General features: G+C 41.2%; 1 protein-coding gene across 10 annotated transcripts in view; it reads right to left on the bottom strand.

Moving 5' to 3' along the window:
- The window catches only part of LOC140481858 (NEDD8-conjugating enzyme UBE2F), a 366,423-nt gene that overhangs the window by 234,052 nt on the left and 111,856 nt on the right, over positions 1–20,515 (bottom strand). For 8 of the 10 annotated variants that reach the window (XR_011961625.1, XM_072578427.1, XM_072578424.1 and 5 more), the window contains exons 2-5: positions 18,072–18,191; positions 11,439–11,541; positions 6,156–6,709; positions 548–625 (exon numbers count right to left, since the gene is read on the bottom strand). Coding sequence is in view for 9 of the 10 variants with exons in the window: in XM_072578427.1 (XP_072434528.1) it covers positions 548–625; positions 6,156–6,709; positions 11,439–11,541; positions 18,072–18,191 (855 nt within the window). In the remaining variant the exon portion in view is untranslated. The remainder of the gene's footprint in view (positions 1–547; positions 626–6,155; positions 6,710–11,438; positions 11,542–18,071; positions 18,192–20,515) is intronic. The other 2 variants (XM_072578426.1, XM_072578430.1) reach the window with 1 other exon arrangement.

Raw genomic sequence — 20,515 nt, 5'->3', positions numbered from 1 at the left:
TTGCCTTATCTACACTGTCATTATTTTATAAATCTCTGTACGGTCACCTCTTAACTTCCCACACTCCATTGAAAAACATTCCCATCCTCTCCAATCTATTTTTAATAACTCTAACCCTTCACTGCTGGCAACATCCTGGTAAACCTCTTCTTAAACCTCTCCAGCTCAATAATATATTTTCTATAACAGAGTGACCAGAACTGCATACAGCACTCCAGAAGAAGCCTCACCAAGTCCTCAATGTAACGTCCCAACTCCTATACTCAAAAATCTGAGCAATCCAGCCATTTAAAAAGTCTCCAAGGAAGCACTTTTACACCAAAGTTGTAAACCTTTTCTTCAGGTGCTGATCAAGACGTTGAGCCTCATTACTGATCTTTTGATTTAATGAATGAGATTGACAACTTGATAAGAAAGTTAAAATGTGGAAAAAGCATGTAACACAAGCACTGGGCAGTGTAAAAATCAGCAAAAACATACAAGGAAGAGCATGGAACAAGTAAACACATGCAATCATGCATAAACATGCACTCTGAAAGTGACTTACAGTCCTCATGTCCAAGTCTTCCTCCACAAAGTCAAGATGGCGTCTGACCTGTTTATTGTGACGACTTGAGGAAGCATGCTGTGGAGGTGCAAGGGAAGAGGAATACAAAAAAGGAGGGAAGGAAAACCCATTTAAAATCATGCAGAAGGGAACAAAAAGACTCTACACTAAGGATACAGGGGAAAAGAATGGTTACTGTACTTGTCAGATGCTCTTTCCACCATCATGCATTTGTATTGGAAAATTAAGAACCACCGGTAAAACTGATCCCATATTTTTAAAACTGTATTGGAGCAACTTACCTAGATAGATTTTACATCACACATCCAGACGTTCCAGTTAGCAGAGTATTAAAGTGCAATTACTTCACCTTAGACAGTACACTATTACAAAACTTTAATGCTTCCAGAGTTTAATGTATGCATTGTCATCTGACCATTTGGTTTTCAAGCTATAGTGATTCATTCATGCATCAGAATATCTTTCATAATTTGCATCCTGGATCCCAAATGTTAATGATTCTCACTTCGTCAGTGACAGTGCCTACACAGATTACTCTGCCAGACACAGAGTGAACACTGGCATAGTGTGACTTGAATGTGCATTTGAGAATGTCCCCCAGATGAGCTCACAATCATATTTGAGGTTACGGTTCAGCGTTGGCCATCTGCTACTCTAAACAGAGTATCTAAGTGCTCATTTCCCCTGGTATTCCCTTGAGATAAAAGGCATTAACATTCTTTGTTCCTTTAAAAAAACAAACAATATGCAATAGTCACATTGTAGTTGTATTTATATTTATATTTTCAAGCAACATTTTATACTTCTCAGCAAAAGAAATGATAGCATTTAATAGTTTCTCAGGTCAGTTTGTTATCATTGGTTACCTTGACATTAAAATATTAGGATAGCTTGAAAAACAAATACCAGGGAAGAAGATCAATGATCAATGATCAAAATAGATGTTGATGTGTAATTAAAAAGTAGCAAAAAAAAAGTTCCTTCATCAATACAAACTAGAAAAGCTAGCATATCCATGTCTCAGCACACAACAGACAGTAAGAGAATGAGATTAGAAAGGGGGACACAGGGATGACCAAGCAAACATGCAAGATCAAAACAGAACACTTACAGCAAAGAAAGCATGTTATAACTGGCATGTAATCTTGAGAGAGAAATGGGTAAGGGAGAAAAGTAAGTCGAATTCAGAACTTGAAAATAAGCTGCTGGTGTTTACAAAAGCTTTTTCTTTAAAAAAAAGGAAAAAGGAAATGTAATATGTACCTTGCTCTCCTGATTAGCTTTCCTTCTTAGCTGCTTTTACCTTCCTAGCTACTGCTAAGTTTTAAATATTTCACTGTTACTGATTAGTCAACATTATATCAAAGGAATAGAGCTGACATGAGAGCCTCTCACCTCTGGCTCACTCTAAAATAGCTGATGTACCTCATTATCCTTACCCTTTCGTTAATTTACAAGGTTGCCCCATTTATCTTCTTAATTTGGCAGAAAACCCATTGCTTTGGGAGGGAGGGAGGTGGTGTGGGGAATGACCTGAGGTACAGGTTTGCATGGTGCCATGGGACTGGAAAACATTCTGCAGAACTCTGGTCATCACTCAAACAGATATTTTAATTGCATACCTCATATTTCAGCAATTTTATTATCAATTTGCTCTAAACTACACACTCACTACCTGTCAGGACTGTCGACATGTTTTCTACTTGCTTATCATCCTGAGAAAACCTTATATCTTGAACCTGTCGTCAGCCATTTGTGGTTCCAATGTCTGCACCACTTGCCCTCATTGTCTGGGTTAAGTTCTTCTAGTGCCCAGGAAGACAAGTGTTCCAGCAATATCACCCCAATACTTCATTTCTCCAGAGTGAAAAAAATCCCAAGTTCCAGAAACACTCCTCAGCATAGATATTAAAGGGATATCAGTATAGGCACAGTGTCTCCTCAGAATTCGGCTAGCCATTAAATGAGAGGTGTTTTAGCCACATTTCAACCACATTTAAAATGGACACAAGTTGAAGCAATAAGGCGCTAGAAACCTCAATGACCACAGATCTTAAAACAATGTTTTTTAATTGCATTGGCAACAGAAAATAGCACCAACCTCAAAACAAAAGATGGTAATAATAATTTGATTAAAATAATTATTAAACAAAAGTAACTATTTTCAGACAAATGAAGGGGAGGACTGGCAGACAAGTGAAATTGACAGAAACAACAGAACTCAACCTTAACTTTGTCCAAAGATAATGTTATTGCTTCATTCTTCACAGAGATGAAAGATCTCTAAATGGAGAAGACCAATTTAATGTGTTCATCTTTAAATGTGAACAACATTAACCAATGACATGGCACAAAACCCAGATTCCTTTTCAACAAAGTTAATAACTTGCAGCAACCAGGCAAACCCATCAGGGTTACCATCTATGTAGATCCCATTAAGTCCTGGGGATTTGTCCACGTTAATGCTTTTTAAAAACCCAACACCTTATTTTATACTGACACCCCAGAATTTCAACAGATTCGTCCTGATACTCACTATTCACCATGTCCTTCTCCTTTGTGATTACCGATGCAAAGTATTTAAGGACTTCTCCCATTTCCTCTGGCTTCATGCCTCTGTCCTTGAGTGGACCTACTCTTTTACTATGTATAAAATACATATTATATATGTATAAAATGCCCTTGAATTTTCTATAATCAGGTTTGCCAAACACATTTCATGTCTCCTTACAGTCCTGCTAACTCCTTGTTAGAGTTCCTTTCTGCTTTGTATTCTTCGAAATCTTAGATTAGATTACTTAGTGTGGAAACAGGCCGTTTGGCCCAACAAGTCCACACTGACCCGCCGAAGCACAAGCCACCCAGACCCATTCCCCTACATTTACCCCTTCACCTAACACTACGGGCATTTTAGCATGGCCAATTCACCTAATCTGCACATTTTTAGACTGTGGGAGGCTACCGGAGCACCTGGAGGAAACCCACGCAGACACGGGGAGAACGTGCAAACTCCACACAGAGAGTCACCTGATGTGGCAATGAATCCGGGCCTCTGGCGCTGTGAGGCAGCAGTGCTAACCACTGTGCCACCGTGCCGCCCATATCTAGTCTTGTCTGTCTTCAGTTTCCTAAACCTTATGTGTGCCTCCTTTCTCTTACTGACTAAGGTCCAATTTCTCTTGTCATCCAAGGTTCCCATTCTTATCATCCTTATCCTTCATTTTCACAGGAACATGCTGATCCTGAATTCTAATCAACTGGTTTAAAAGATTCCCACATGCCAGATGTGGATAAATCCTCAAAAAGCTGCCCCCAGTCTACATACCCCAGTTCTTGCCTAATTTTGCAGTAGTTAGCCTTCCCCCAATTTGTAGTTTCACCCAAGGACTACTCTTGTCCTTATACCTAAATAACTTAAAACTTAGAGAATTATGGACACTGTTCCCAAAGTGCTCCCCCACTGGTACTTCTATCACCTGCTGGGCTCATTTCCCAATACCAGGTCTAATATGGCCCCTTCCCTAGTTGAACTATTTACATAGTATTTCAAAAAAATCATTCTGGAGATACCTAACAAATTCTCCCCAACCAAGCCCCTGGCATTAAACAAGTCCCAGTCAATATAGAAAACCCTGCTGTTCACACATTAAAACAAATACACTTCAGACCACCAGTCTTGCTATGTTCAGTCACCTCCCCCATTTGTTGTTCTTAGTCTTACTGGCCTTAATCTCAGACTCTTCTTTGGTCATACCACTTGCTTACCTTTTGCTCTGGTCCTGATCCTCTGCCCGGATATTGGTGTCCTTCCAGTTTAGGTGTAACCTGTCCTTCTTCTACAGGTCCCATCTATCCTGGGAGGAATCGCAATGATCCACATGCCTGAAGCCCTTCCTCCTACACTAGCTTTTTAGCCAGGTATTTAACTGTACTATGTTCCTCTTCCTAGCCTCACTGGCATGTGGCACAGGAAGTAATCCCAAGACTACAACCCCAGAAGTCCCGCTTTTCAACTTCCACCTAACTCCCTGACCTCCGTTCACAGGACCATGTTTCTTTCTGCCTTTGTTGTTGGCAACGGTATAAACCACAACCTCTGACTGCTCATCCTCCCCCTTTCAGAACATAGAATCACAAAATCTCTACAGACAGAAGCTATTTGGTCCATTGAGCCTGCAGACCCTCTGAAGAGCATCCCAATCCCCCAAACTGTCCCTGTAACCCCGCATTTATCATGGCTACTCCACCGAGCTAACATATCCCTGCACACTACAGGGTAATTTATCACGGCCAAGCCATCTCTGGATTGTGGGAGGAAACAAGAGCAGCCAAGGGAAACTTGCAGAGGCACAGGAGAGCATACAAACCCCACGTAGACAGTCACTTATGGCTGGAATGGAACCCGACTCCAGGTGCTGTGAGGAAGCAGTGCTAACCACGGAGCTACTATGCTGCCCAGTATCTCCATATCCTGTGCCTGCTCAGAGACATCCTTGACCCTGGCACAGAAGGCAACACACCATCCTGAAGTCTCCCACTTGTGGCCACAGAGTACAGAGGCCTGTATCTATGCCCAGAGTACAGAGTTCCCTATTACTTTTTCTTGTTTACATACTGACTCTCCCTGCTGTGCAACAGAAAGAGATGTGGTGCCACTGATCTGACTTCTGCTGCTTTCCCCTGAAAGGTCACCACCCTCACCACCCAAACAGTACCCTCGTTTGACAGGGGAATGGCCACAGGGAACTCTAGCACTGCCCACCCCACTTTTTCCTGGTGGTCACCCAACTCTTCTCTGTCATGTGACCAGCTTGCTAAATGTGCTATCCAAGACATTCTCATACTCAATTAGCTTCTGTTAAGGAGACTGCAGGAACAGAAAAAGTGAAAGTGTACAGGAATCTTTGAAGACGGCAGGTCAGTTTATAAAGGCTGTTAAATAGGCAGAAACAGTCCTTCAGTTTATAAATAGAAGCACAGACGAGACAAGCAAGAAAATTATGCTGCAGCTTTGTAATTCTGGACACAATAGCACAGTTATACAGGTATTACAATTTAAATTGCCACACGCTTCAAACTCGATAAATGACATTCCACCCCTAAGTTCAAGGAATAAAACTTAGAAAATGGTGGGCATATACAGGGGACAGGATGGGTTAACATTTTAGATATGATTCTTCATCCTAAGCTAAAGCATTAGCCAATAGAGAGATGGAAATGCATATAGCTGTAGTCTATCAGTGTTTCTGATTTTGTTTAACTGGTGATTTATTCTGCTTAGCCCGCACTGCAGATCTCATCATGGATTCCAACATATAATCCCTCAACCCCCCTTACAGCAACATAAGAAAATTCCCTTTTCTTGCAGTGGTCTGATAGAGATGAAAACACACAAAAGAAGCACAAAAAAGCAAGGTAACAGCTGAAACAATGATCACAACCACATTATTTGAGCATGTTAATAAACTCCTAAACTTGTAGTCTTGCTTTTCATTGCTATTGGTACCATGTGTGCCAGCTGGAAGAACACATTTCAGAACATGCACTTAAACACAAAGGCATAAGAAAAAGTACACGAAAACAATACCTCTGTTGTGGGTTGACCTTGTTGGTTCAAATCAAGATCCTGAGGGCGGGCAACCTTGTCAATGTCCAAAGAATCCTGGCTAGACGTGGCAGAAGTAACACTGGATCTAGATGAGGTACTGTTTGAGCGGATGTCTGCATCACTAACTGTTCCAGCTGATCCCGTTCTTCTGTGCTGATTGGGCAGAGAGGGTTTTGTATCATATGTCATGGTACTGGTCTGCCGTGCTGCTTCATCCATACTAAGGGAAGCTTGTTCCAGTTGGGCAGTAATGTCATCCAGTGAAAGGTTGGTTTGCAAAGTTTTTGGACTTCTCACTGAAGAAGAACCCTTCAAGCTGCCCTGCTTAGAGGATGCTCGAGTGGCAGATTGCTTCTGAGCAGGTTTGGCTTCTTTGTTGGGCATCTTAGCAGGTACTTCATCTTTGAGAGATTTTTTCACAACACTGTCATGTCTGGAAGGTTCTTTGCTGATGTTACTGAGTTCCTGTTCCATAGAGCAGAGATCGGCCATGAGAGCATCCAAATCCACTCCATCTCCTTGGCTCAAAGCCTCTGAAACATGCAGCACGTGCAAAATTAAAAAGAGAAAAAGAAAAGATTAGTGTCAGTGATCCATCAGAAATCACTCTGAACCTCAATACTGATCAAAGGAACAGACATTTGCTCTCAGATACAATTCTACCTGAAGCTGTACAGCCAGCAAAAGATCCTTGTGTTTAGAACTATATTCCTCCAACCCCATAGCACCTTTAAAGGAGTTTGCAACAGTAAGTTGAGGCACTGAAGTAGACAATCAAACATGATGTAAGTGAGTGGCAAAGGAGGATCAATAGACTGAATATACTATCCCTGATCCTATGTTAAGTATAGCACTTAAAATAAAGGCACTATGGCTCAGTCAAGCAGCATGTTGACAGTTTCAAACTTTACATGGAATAGGAGGAATACCATACCATAACTAGGTTGGAGGTTTCAACATAAAGAAAGATGGAGAGAGATATTGGAAGACATATCTACACTGTCTCAGAGCTAAGCGCCTAGCCAATGAGACAAATGTAAAAATGTCTGAATGAGGCAAGTGAGATTTTGAGAGATCGGGAAGAGAGAGTGAAATTTAGAGAAATATCCATTGCACTGTGCCTCCACAACTTGAAATGATCAATAAAGTTGTTCTAAAAATCAGATTATTGTTACGAATTTCCCTTTGTGGATGGTGCAAGTAAAGACAATGATTTCAGAAAGAAATTGGATGACAAATAAGTCAATAAACTTTTAGGAGTATGGGACAGAGGAAGGGAATGAGACTGAATGAATTCCTCTACAGCAAGACTCTCCATGCTTTGGCTCCCAACTTGCAGTGGGGTCACAGCTGAAATTTTGGGTTCGTAAGCTCCAAGCAACAATGACTACTGTGCTGCTCTGACCGTATGTTACTAACTGCATGTCCCTTTAAGTCTCTCAGCATTTTAAGTAAAGTAATGGGCATAGCCAAACTGAACTGGAATAGACTAGGAGGCGGCTGGAAGAACACAGCAAGCAAGGCACCATCAGGAAGTGGAGAAGTCAACATTTTGGGTATAGTTGCCATTGCTGAAGGGTTATACCAGAAATGTTGACTTCACCACCTCCTGATGCTACCTGGCTTGCTGTGTTCTTCCAGCCTCCTGCTTGTATACTTGGATTCCAGCATCTGCAGTCTTGTTGTCTCTAACTGAACAGAAGGCCTGAATCCTGTTTTGAGAAACCCTGTGGAAAACATTTGACTAATAGACTCTACAGACAAGCAGATTCTCCACAATTTCCACTGACAGGATTTCACCCCAACTCACTCATTCCTGCATGGTTTCCACCATCCCCACTCGCAGGGTATTCACAACTCACCCCCAATCATTATCGCAGGTCTTCACCCCTCACTATCACATGGTCTTTATGCCTTCACCTTCACAGGATGCAATGAATGACATCCTTCTGCATCACTGTGACTCCATGACTCCTCTCAATCATGGCTAGGTAGTGGCTTCAGGCACAGTCACCTTTTCCATGCAGTCATTGTTTACCTGCAATCCCAGGCAGCAGTTATTGAAAATGTTAGCAGCTTAGCTATCCATGCCTAGCAACTTTCCCATGGCAGGGCCCAAAAAGAGAGGCTTCTCTCATCAACTAAGATTTTGAGACAGAGGGAATTGGATTTAAAAATCCAAACTGAACTTGGCAAAATTAACTGAAGCAAAAGACCAATTCTATCTTAAGTCATGTTTTGTTATTGTCAAGTACACCTGGATAGTTAAAAAGTTACTTGACACCAAGCCTACTTGTGGAACAACAGCAGTTTCCTTGATTCAACTCAAGGGCTTGAAACATTGAGCTGTGAATTTTTGACTAGATAGTTCTACAATAGAAGACATTTGTAACTGTGAAAGCACTGGAAGGGATAAATTAAGTTACTTCTCGATAATTAGAAAAAAAGAACATATAATTCAATGGGAAAGTATTTGAGATCCCAGTCTTAACTTCTGCCCTTATCCCCTCCAAGGTGAGGAATATTGATGCTGAGAACACCTTTCATTTCTAAATTACAGTGCCTGCACTGAGCCTTTACAGTGCAGGAAAAATCACAAAAAGGAACAGACCAAAGCTCCTTTTGCAATGCCTATCACACTCCCGAGCAAAGCTCTGAACTCGTTGCTCAGTCCAACCTTAATTGCATCAGTAAGACCTTTTCCATTTTTTACAATCCAGCAAGCCTGCCATTTAATACCAGTGAGAACTGAATGTCAGTTGGACAATCTTTAAGGAGATGGAAAAAATTGAGTAAACTCATCTTCCACTTGACTACAGTGTGCAATATCCTCAGAATGAACATACAGTTGAAGTACCACAACTGAAAGGAATTGAATTGCATTTATTGTCAGGTGTATTGAGGCACCATGAAAAGCTTTTTCTTGCGAGCAATACAGGCAGATCGCATCGTTAAATAGCATACATAAGTAAATAACAGGGAAACAGCGGCAAAACCAAAACACAGGTACAGGCAAATGCTCCGTGTTTGAGAGTCCATTCAATTATTCCAGCAAAATTACTGGCCTATTTACAACCAAAGATGTAGCTACCACAACAACTGGGGTCTAGCAGCAGCACCTAGTGTTTCCAGCCATCTTACTCAGTTTAAGCTGAACTTAAATCTTGTGACATTTCACTTTTTAACATCAATATATTCTGATAGTATTTTCTTGCCTAAACACCTCAAGATGCGAACTTTGACTGGGAAATGAGTCTACTGGTGCTTATTAAATTCTAGAATCTCATCTAAATGAACATATTTCGCATGTGATCTTGTATTTGAATATCTCTAGGACTCTATCTTGTCAACACCTACAACTGAAGTAGATTCAAAAGCTGAGCCCCTTTCTAATCTAGCATGAGATGAATATACAAGCACCTTCCAGCAGAGGTCACCAAGTAGCTACCAGGGGTAAAAATCCCACACAATTTCTCCCACTCGACCGGGGTAATCCAACCACATGTAATATTCTAACTGCTGTCCAGCTCAGTAGAGACCAAAGATAAGTCATGCGCTCATCATCACAAAAGAACCCCAAGCAGGATGTTTTGTTGTTTCTTCAGAAAGTTTCAAAATGCCAGCAAATCTCAAAATGAAAGTAGTACAATGAAAACATCAAAAGAGAGAGCTGGATTCTTGTTAGAAAATGAGACAAATTGTGCAGATGCATGAAATCTTGAGACTTGAGAACCTTGAACTCCAGATCTATTAAATTCCCCTTGAGTGATGAATGATTGGCTTCATAATTCCAGGTCATACTGAAATAGTTTTTGCTGTACTGCTATTACAAGAACTGCTTTTCTTTGTGAATATACTGGAGGGTGTTGTAATTGTCTGCAGTACTGTTGCAGTTCACCTGATCCTTAGGTAGCTCCTTCCAATCCACAACCACTTCCACTTAGAAGGACAAGGGCAGCAAGAAACTTGGGACCACCACTACCTGCAAGTTTTCCTCCATGCCACTCACTATCCTTGATGGACAAAGTCAGAAGTCACAAAACAGCAGGTTATACTCCAAAAAGGTTTATTTGAAATCCGTTGAATCCAAGGATGAACTCAAGTTTGTGGAACAGCAGGAAGAATGGAGAAAAATCAACCACAGATATCACCCCTGATCACTATGAAGTGGCTTTAAGAATTCCTACTAGTAGGTGGGTGTGTGCCATTGGGAAATAGCCTGCTGACAATGATCATCCTGGTTCTTGCATGAAAGATGAACAGATGAGAAATGGGTTAGGCCAGAAATATATTTTTTGACATGCATGAATCACCTCTTCAGTAAAACTAAATTGAATTACAGCTGGAAAATACATTGGGTTTTGAATACAAAGAAACATTTAACTGTGAGAAACAAGTGACCTTTAAATGTGCTTCAATGTGCAATCCTTTTCAGCTATGAAGGTTGAGCAGAATGATTATTTTTGCCAACCATGCTCATTTTCTCTCCTCCTCCACCTCTTGTTCTGAAAGGGCTGGCTTCTGTTGTATTTACGCATGATACTGATCACTTGCTAATTCTTATCCTAGGTGTCATTTTTCATACTTGCTGCGAGATTGAAACACTAAGCCAAAATTACCCCTGTCCTCATTCAACACGCATACAATCACTTTCAACAGTGGATAGTTCGAATCTCAGGCTTTCTCCTCTCTAGCCCAGAGTATGGACTCCTGCCGAATTGCTGATTGTGACAGATTAGCTACCTCATCACAAGGTGGGAAAAAAAAGTTTGTACAGTTCATTTACACTTGTCCTTGGCCATCTAAGCAAGCCATCAGGCTAGCTACTGTTACAACTGTTTATACAATATACTCTCAAATTACATATTGCACTATTGTTGCTCCAAGCTCCAATGACCAGACAGTAAACCACATGAGATTCATGCTTTCCGCTTGAGAAATATGGAATCAATCTAGATGTGGAGGTGGCAGCTGAACTTCATGCAAGAAATATGATATCCAAAAATCACCAATGAACAAGTATCCTGGAATACATTAGCCTGAAGTGTATATTCAAGCATAATAGGCCTGTGCTGTCTGAACTCCAGCAAGGTCAAAGACCTCACTCATTTTTGTGCAGGAATGTTGAAGTGAATTAATAGAAGTACCAAGAGTCAGAATTATCCAGAGACAAAACAAGACACCAAAAAACCTCAGAAGCTAATAATAGCAAGGGAGTCTCCATTCTGAACTGTTTCCAGGACCAACAATCACAGCTCTCACCATTCAAGTTGTACATTGAGAAGCGATAAGAGAAGTTTGCAAGATTGGTTTCTTGCCGAAGTGGGGACTTCTTCACATCTTCAGGTTTCCCGGTATCCAAACTCTGGGAAGACAAAATAAAAGCTGTTCTCAATTTCATAAGCATTTTATAATAACTGTAAACACCTTTCACATTCAGCTCTGAAATAAATAAACAACATTCATTTCTTGAAAGGAATAATAATTCACAAAAATCATAAAGTACATCAGTTAATTATTTTAAATACCTAGAAGTACTCCTATCAGCAAGGTTAGTGTTCTTATGCTTGGTCATTATCATGGGTCCAGCTCAAAGTAGTGATGACAGCAGCAGGTTCAAACGTAACAACACTTGTGCGTGAACAGCCTCGTCATACCCACTGCTGAGTTTCACACTTGACTGTGACGTTTGGATGATGCCCAATCCCAGTGGAACAGCATCCAGACCAAACTTGTATTGTTGAGTTATATTCAAAAATCGGATCGGTCCTGGTATCCTGATCCCAATAAAGCATCTGGTTGACTTTATCCTCTATAATGGAATCAGGAAGAACTATAGCAAGACCAATACCAGGCACTTTTGAAATAAGTTAAAACCTGTTAATTTGCTGGTTAAGGAGACCCAGGTCAAACAGAGTGCAAAGAGATAAGAGAGGTTTCATTAGAGAGTTTTAAGTTAAATGACAGAAACTAGAATTCTGGTAATGGAAAACAAGAGAGATTGGAAAACAAAAAGAAAATATTTATGATTTTAGGTTTATTTCTAATGGAGGATACTTAAGTTCTTACTGTGCTGGTTAAATCATAGGAACATTAAACTTAGGAGCAAGACCAGGCTATTTGGTCCTTAGAATCTGCTTCACTAATACCATGGCTGAGGTGGCTGTGGTCTTTGCTTCACTTTTCTGTCAGCACCCAATTACTATTAAAATCTAACACAGCCTTGAGGAAATGTAAACAGTCCACTACCTTCTGGGAAAGAGAATTCCACATACAAATAATCCTCCGAGAAAGGCGAATCTCATCTTTTTCTTAAGAGGCAGACTACTTATTCTTAACTATTTTTCCTGTTTTTTTTGTCTCCTCCAAAGAGGAAACTTTCTCCACGTATTCCACCCTATCCACTTCCCTTTAATGTAACAAACAAAGGCAGAAATTACTGGAGAAACTTAGCAGTCTGGCAGTCACTGTGGAAAGAACTCTTGAAGAAGTCTCACAAGACTTGAAATATTCTGTTTTCACTCCACAGATATTGCCAGGCTGCCGAGTTTCTCTGGGAGTTTGTTTGTTTCAGTACTCCAGAATGTGCAGGTTTTTTTGGTTTTATTATCTTAATATATTACATGTTTCAATAAGACAACTTCTCACTCTTCTAAACTCTCAACAAATATGGAGTTAATCTATCAACCTTTCATCAAAAAATAATCCTTTCATCTCAGAAGGCTCACCAGATATCCGAGGATGTATGAGATATTTCTAAATAGCTAGCTCATTAGTTTCAACTTATCTGGAGAGATGGGTGCTGTTACAGTTAAATACAGTACAATTATACAATTCTCTCAGAATTCATGGGCAAAGGCAACATGGAGGAAGATGAGAGGGGCAGAGGAGTTACAGACAGAAAGTGGATACTAGAATGTCAGCAAAATAAGTAACGGGAAGAAATTAGATTGGTTTACGGAGGTCAGGATATTGAATTTTCTCTGCTCCTCATTAAATTCTTCTATTCCTATTAGTTACTTTTGCTATTAAAAGCTTGAGAGTTACAGCAACTACTAGCTTTTATTCCCCTTATCCCTGCAATGGCATGACCAATATCATTGGCTATATGGCCTTTATGCAAATGAGTTCTCAACTTTACAATTCAATTATCAAAACATGAAAATCAAAAAATACATACATACATACACACAAACAAACTATCACAAGTACAAACATGAAGTATAAAAGTTTGATTAAACAATACAGCTGTTCCACAGATTGGGGGAGCGTACTTGATTTTTAACTCAATATATGAAGACCAATAACCCTTTCAAAAGCATTTCCCATCATTAGTATTCTTAGAGATAGAATTATGGTTAATGCATCTGATGACAACCAATTGAAGTGTATTCAATGAGCAAACTCTGGCATTGATGATGTGGAGGTTCTGGTACTAGACTGGGGTGGATAAAGTCAGAAGTCACAGCACCCGAATATAGTCCAACAGGTTAATTTGAAAACACAAGCTTTCTGCTGCTTTGTCAGGTGAAGTGAGGTGAATTTGGTGAGCAGATCATTCCCCATTAGACCCCAGTTTCTGATCTTTCCTTTTGCTCCTGGAGGAGCAGATGTATCTTTTGGTATTTCCCATTCCTAAAGTGTGTTCCTGAAATTAACTCAGTTATGAACTGCCTTTGTTGAAAGAGGCATCAAGAAAGCTCACGGATCAATGTTTTTAATAAGAAAAAAAAACAGAAAAATCTGAACTTAGTCTCGCTATACCTCAACCCCAAATCACAAGCTCATAAAAGGTAAAGAGAACTCCTGACATAAACAGTACATACAATATGTTTCCAAACAGATATATCTTTGAGCAATAAAGGCAGTCAATAGACTACTCCCTGCACATTTAGGAGCGCTCTCATATCCCAAAAAAAGTTCTGCGTGCCGGACTGAAAAGGTGACTAGTCTTTTTTTCCCCCACCGCTTTTAGTTTTCACTAGGCCTGTTGGGAATTTAGAATAGTGGGAATGGAGATTAGGGCAGTTGAATTTTCTCCTGCAGAATGTGGCAGGTAAGGGTCACCGCCAGTGTCCCTGCTAACTGCACCTGAGGGAAGTGCACCCAGCTTCAGCTCCTTGAAAACCGCATTAGGGAACTGGAGCTGGATGAACTTTGGATCATTCGGGAGGCAGAAGGGTTATTGAGATAAGTTACAGGGAGGTAGTCGCACCTCAGGTACAAGGTGGTGGTGGATAGGTTACCATCAGGGGATGGAAAGGGAACCAGCAGGCAACGCAGTGATCCCCTGTGGAGGTGCCCCTCAGTAACAAGTATACGGTTTTGGATACTATGAGGTGGGGGGGCAACAACTAATCAGGGGTAAGCAATGGGGCACAGGTGTGCGGCACAGAGTCTGTCCCTGTCACTCAGAAGGGAAGGGGGAAGAGGAGCAGAGCATTAGTCATTAGGGACTCTATAGTTAGGGGGACAGACAGAAGGTTCTGCGAGAACGAGAGAGACTCACGGTTGGTGTGTTGCCTCCCAAGTGCCAGGGTTCACGATGTCTCTGATTGTGTTTTCGGGATCCTTGTGAGAGGAGGAGCAGCCCCAAATCGTGGTCCACATAGACACCAACGACATTGGTAGGAAGAAAGGTAGGGATTTAAAGCAGAAATTCAGGGATGGAAGCTTAGAGCTAGGACGAAGAGTTGCTACCTCTGGTTTGTTGCCAGTGCCACATGCCAGCGAGGAGAGGAATAGGGAGAGAGAGGAGTTGAACATGTGGCTTCAGGGATGGTGCACGGAGGGACGGTTTTGGATTCCTGAATAATTGGGGCTCTTTCTGGGGTAGGTGGGACCTCTACAAACAGGATGGTTGTACAGCCTGAACCAGAGTGGTACCAATATCCTTGGCAGCAGGGCAGTGAGTTTGCTACTGCTCTTCGGGTGGGTTTAAACTATTTCAGCAGGGGGATGGGAAACTAAATTGTAGTTCCAGTGTCCAGGAAGTTGCAAGTAGGGAGGATTGAAATAAGGTTTCAGGGTCGCAAGAGGACACTGGCAAGCAAAAAGTTGGTTTGAAGTGTGTCTACTTCAACGCCAGGACCATCCAGAATAAGGTGGGTGGAAATGCAACATGGGGCGGTACCTGGGATTTTGATGTAGTCGCTATTTCAGAGATATGGGTAGAGCAGGGACAGGAATGGTTGTTGCAGGTTCTGGGATTTAGATGTTTCAACAAGAACAGAGAAGATGGTAAAAAAGGTGGGGCATTGTTAGTCAAGGGCAGTATTATGGCTGCAGAAAGGAGGTTTGAGGACTTGTCAACTGAGGTAGTAGGGGCTAAAATTAGAACAGGAAAGGAGAGGGCACCCTGTTGGGAGTTTTCTACAGGCCTCAGAATAGTTCCAGAGAATTAGAGGAAAGGATAGCAAAGCTGATTCTCGATAGGAGCGAGTTTGACAGGGTAGTTGTTACGGGGGACTCCAACTTTCCAAATATTGACTGGGAATGCTGTAGTTCAAGTACTTTAGATGAGTCAGTTTTTGTCTATTGTGTGCAGGAGGGTTTTCTGACACAGTATGTAGACAGGCCAACAAAGGGTAAGGTCACATTAAACTTGGTATTGGGTAATGAACCTGGCCAGGTGCTAGATTTGGAGGTAGGTGAGCACTTTGGTGATAGTGACCACAATTCAGTTATGTTTACTTTAGCAATGTAAATGGATAGGTATACATCGGAGGGCAAGAACTACAGCTGGGGGAAAGGGGATTAGGCAAGATTTAGGATGTAGAAGATGGGGAAGAAAACTGCAGGGGATGGGCACAATTGAAATGTGGAGTTTATTCAAGGAACAGCTACTGTAAGCCCTTGATAAGCATGCAGCTGTCAGACAAAGAGGAGGTTGTTGAGTGTAGGAGCCATGGTTTACTAAGCAAGATGAAGCTCTTGTCAAAAAGGAAAAGAAGGCTTATGTTAGGATGAGATGTGAAGGCTCAGTTAGGGCGATTGTGAGTTACAAGGTAGCCAGGAAAAACCTAAAGAGAGAGCTAAGACGAGCAAGGAGTGGACAGGAGAAGTTGTGGGCGGATAGAAACAGGGAAAGTTCTGAAGCTTTCTATAGGTATATAACGGGTAAAAGAATGACTAGAGTAAGAATAGGGCCAATCAAGGACAGGAGTGGGAAGTTGTGTGGGGAGTTAGAAGAGATAGAGGAAGCACTAAATGAATATTTTTCATCAGTATTCACACTGGAAAAAGACAATATTGTCGAGGAGAATACTAAGAAACGGGCTACTAGACTAGATGGGATGGAGGTTCACAAGTAGGTGGTGTTAGAAATTCTGGAAAATGTGAAAATAGATAAATCCCCTGGACTGGATGGGATTTATTCTAGGATTCATTCTAGGATTATCTGGGAAACCAGAGAGGAAACTGCCGAGCCTTTGGCTTTGATCTTTTGTCGTCATTGTCCACAGGAATAGTACAAGACGACTGGAGGATAGCGAATGTTGTTCCCTTGTTCAAGAAGGGGAGTAGAACAACTTACTTCGGTTGTGGGTAAAGTGTTGGAAAAGGTTAGAAGAGATAAGATTTATAATCATCTCGATAGGAATGAATTGGTTAAGATATTCAACATGGTTTTGTGAAGGGTAGGTCTTGCTTCACAAGCCTTACTGAGTTCTTTGAGAAGGTGACCAAACAGGTGGATGAGGATAAAGCAGTTGATATGGTGCATATGGATTTCAGTAGGGCGTTTGATAAGGTTCCCCATGGTAGGCTACTGCACAAAATATGGAATCATGGAAGAGAGGGTGATTTAGTGGTTTGGATTCGAAATTGGCTAGCTGAAAAAAGACAGAGGATGGTGGTTGATGGGAAATGTTCATCCCAGAGTTCAGTTACTAGTGGTGTACTGCAAGGATCTGTTTTGGAGCCATTGCTGCTTGTCATTTTTATAAACAACCTGGATGAGGGCGTAGAAGGATGGGTTAGTAAATTTGTAGATGACACTAAGGTCAATGCAGTTCTGGAGCGTGCCAAAGGATGTTGTAGATTACAGAGGGACATAAAAAAGCTGCAGAGCTGGGCTCAGAGGTGGAAAATGGAGTTAATGCAGAAAAGAGTGAGGTGAATCACTTTGGAAGGAGTAACAGAAATACAGAGTACTCGGCGAATGGTAAGATTCTTGGCAGTGTATCTGAGCAGAGAGATCTCTGTGTCCTTGTACATAGATCCCTCAAAGTTGCCACCCAGGTTGATAGGGCTGTTAAGAAGGCACATAGTGTGTTAGCTTTTATTAGTAGATCGAGTTTCGGAACCATGAGGTCATGCTGCAGCTGTACAAAAACTCTGGTGCAGCCATACTTCAAGTATTGTGCGCAGCTCTGGTCACCACAATATAGGAAGGATGTGGAAGCTTTGGAAAGGGTTCAAAGGAGATTTACTAGGATGTTGCCTGATATGGAGAGAAGGTCTTATGAAGAAAGGTTGAGGAACTGGAGGCTGTTTTCGTTAGAGAGAAGGAGGTTGAGAGGTGGCGTAGTTGAGACATACAAAATAATCAGAGGGTTAGATCAGGTGGACAGTGATCGCCTTTTTCCTTGGATTTTGATGGCTAGCACGTAGCTTCAAATTGAGGGGTAGTAGATATAGGACAGATGTCAGAGGTAGTTTCTTTACTCAGACAGTAGTAGGGGCATGTAACGCACTGCCTGCAACAGTTGGAGACTCACCAACTTTACAGGCACTTAAATGGTCACTGGATAGGTATATGGGCGAGAATGAAATAGTGTAGGTTAGATGGGCTTCAGACTGGTTTCACAGGCCAGTGCAACATCAAGGACCGAAGGGCCTGACCTGCGCTGTAACGTTCTTTGTTCTGTGTTCTAAGTCAGGTAACTAACTTACCTGAGTGAGTTTGTCAAGCTCACCGAGCCAGGCACCAAACATCTTATCCAAGTCCTGGTCCTCCTTATCACTGTCCTCCTCTGCAGCATGGTCCACATCTTCATCAGAGGTCTGATCCATCTGTAACCAAAGTAATGATCAGTCATTAAGTTTATTTGAGCCATTGTATTGCAATGCAATTGAGCACTTAACACATTTAATACTGCATATCCTTTCAAATTCCTCCCACCACCCTTAGTCTGTACCCGCCAGTAAACTACTCCAGCGTTGTACAGTGACGAACCTGTAAGCACCAAATATTGATGAGACTGTGTGCACACAACTATTGTAATACGGTATTAAACAAATGATATTGTATCCAATACTGTGCTTGTTATACAGTGAGACTTGTCCCCAGTAGTACTGTAGACTATTTTACAATGATAGTCCTGCACCCACAGGAACTGTATCCTAGCGTAATGTCAAACTACATACAGAAACACTATCTCAACATTATATAGCATCATATCCATCACAGTTGCATCTCAGTTTTATATAGAGGCAGACCTGTACTCACCAGTAATGTAATCTAGCATTTTACTATGACAGACTTGTTCTCACCATATGCTCAATCTCAGCAATAGACTGCAGTAAATCTGTACCCACCAGTGCTATTCAAATTGCTTTCATCATTAAGAGGAATTAAACAGTTAGTACAAACCAGTTGGCATGGGGAGGCTCTATACCCTATTGTGGACATGCCATTACTATACAAACACACACCAGGGATTAAACAGAACAAATCTCTGGGATAAAAGAGTTCAAAGAACATTCAGTTGGCAAGGGAACAAGTCGACAAGTCCACTCCCACAACTCCTCTGTTTTCACTTTAAGAACAAATATCCAAATAGAAGGCGCCCACACATATACTGCTATTAGGTAGTTAGACAGAACATCAGCATGGTTGGGCAATAGTTCTGAATCTGATGATCCAGATGGAGATGATGTGGTGAAACTGTGGGGAACCAGAATATGCTCTCACTCTTCCTCGTTTCAGAAAGTTCTCATTATACTTAAAATTGGATTGCCACTCCCAGAGAAGCCATTGCTTGTCACGAAAGAACACTGTAAAAGTCTGATTAATAATCTCATTCCCTCCCATCACATTTAATTTCTTCCAGTGATTTAAAGATCACAAACTGTTCTGAAGTAACAGGGGCTTTCAGCAGATTAATGTCAAGCAAACCTACCATAAGTCTCCCCAATCAAGACTTTAATATTAGTACAAAGTGTGAAGGAGTAATTCTGTTCAGTGGAGTGGTGAATCCCACTTACAAATTAAAAATTAATGTCATGCATTAATCACAAATAGCACTCATTGGCAACAGAATAACACATGCCACAATTTTTGTGACAAAATTGATGCTATGTTGTTGCACTGGTCTTAGTGAATTGTATATTTGGCATTCAAAACATTTTTAAAAACCAATTCAGGATAGTGATAGGTCTGACCACTGGTCTAAGCAGAATTGACTGTTCTCAGCTGGAGACTTTTCTAAAAAGGTTGCAATTAGTCAACACATCACTCAGTTAGAAAGGTGGGGGGAGGGAGAAATCAATTACTCCTGATCTCTAATCAGTGACTCTTAACGGTGAATGTGGATGTGTGAATGAAAAGGTCGGCTGCGATGTCTTCCATAGTTTAATTGTTCACGAAGTCACAATCAAGGCTTAAAACATTTTAAAAAATGGCCCTTGGGTTTGGTATCAGAATGTCACCCAGCACTACGAAACAATAAGTCAGGATAGTTCATCCTCTTGGAACAAGGGGATCAAGTGGGGAGGGAAAAAATACGATAAATGGAGACAAAGAGGAATAGTTTAAAACAACCTGATGAATCGGATCACGGGGAAGAGGTACATAGTGAAATAAGCCCAAGTGACTGAAATGACTTGCACTTCTATAGCATTCCTAATTCCATTAAATGCCAACTGATCCCAGCACCTGCAAGTATTTGTTGGAAATATGGCAGTCAATTTGCTAACAGAAAGGTTCAAAAAAAAATGTCACTGAATCTGGGATTGTTCTCTTTAGAGAACAGGCAATTAAGGAACACTGAATAGATATTTTCAAAGGCTTCACAGGAGGCTCCCAAGCACTGAGGATATCACCTAGACAGGGGACGAAACGTCTGCAACACAAATTCCCAGCTCGGCAAACAGAACCACAGCATATTTTCAAAACTGAAGGATTTTATAAAGTAGCTTGGAAGAAGCCATTCCACTGGCAAAATTTTTACATAACTGTCAAAAGAAAAAGCATGGAAATGAGATGACATTTTCTTTCTGCACACCGAGGGTTATAGTGATCTAGAATGCATTCTGAAATGGTGACAGAATGAGGATTCCACAGACGTTTGAGCTTATAAATGAAAGAGCTGCTTCCACTGCTGGCAAGTTGATAA

The sequence above is a fragment of the Chiloscyllium punctatum genome, chromosome 10 (assembly GCF_047496795.1).
Source record: "Chiloscyllium punctatum isolate Juve2018m chromosome 10, sChiPun1.3, whole genome shotgun sequence".
Lineage (NCBI taxonomy): Eukaryota > Metazoa > Chordata > Chondrichthyes > Orectolobiformes > Hemiscylliidae > Chiloscyllium > Chiloscyllium punctatum.
Note: the sequence above shows the minus strand (reverse complement) of the source record. Positions and strands in the feature narration are given on the sequence as shown.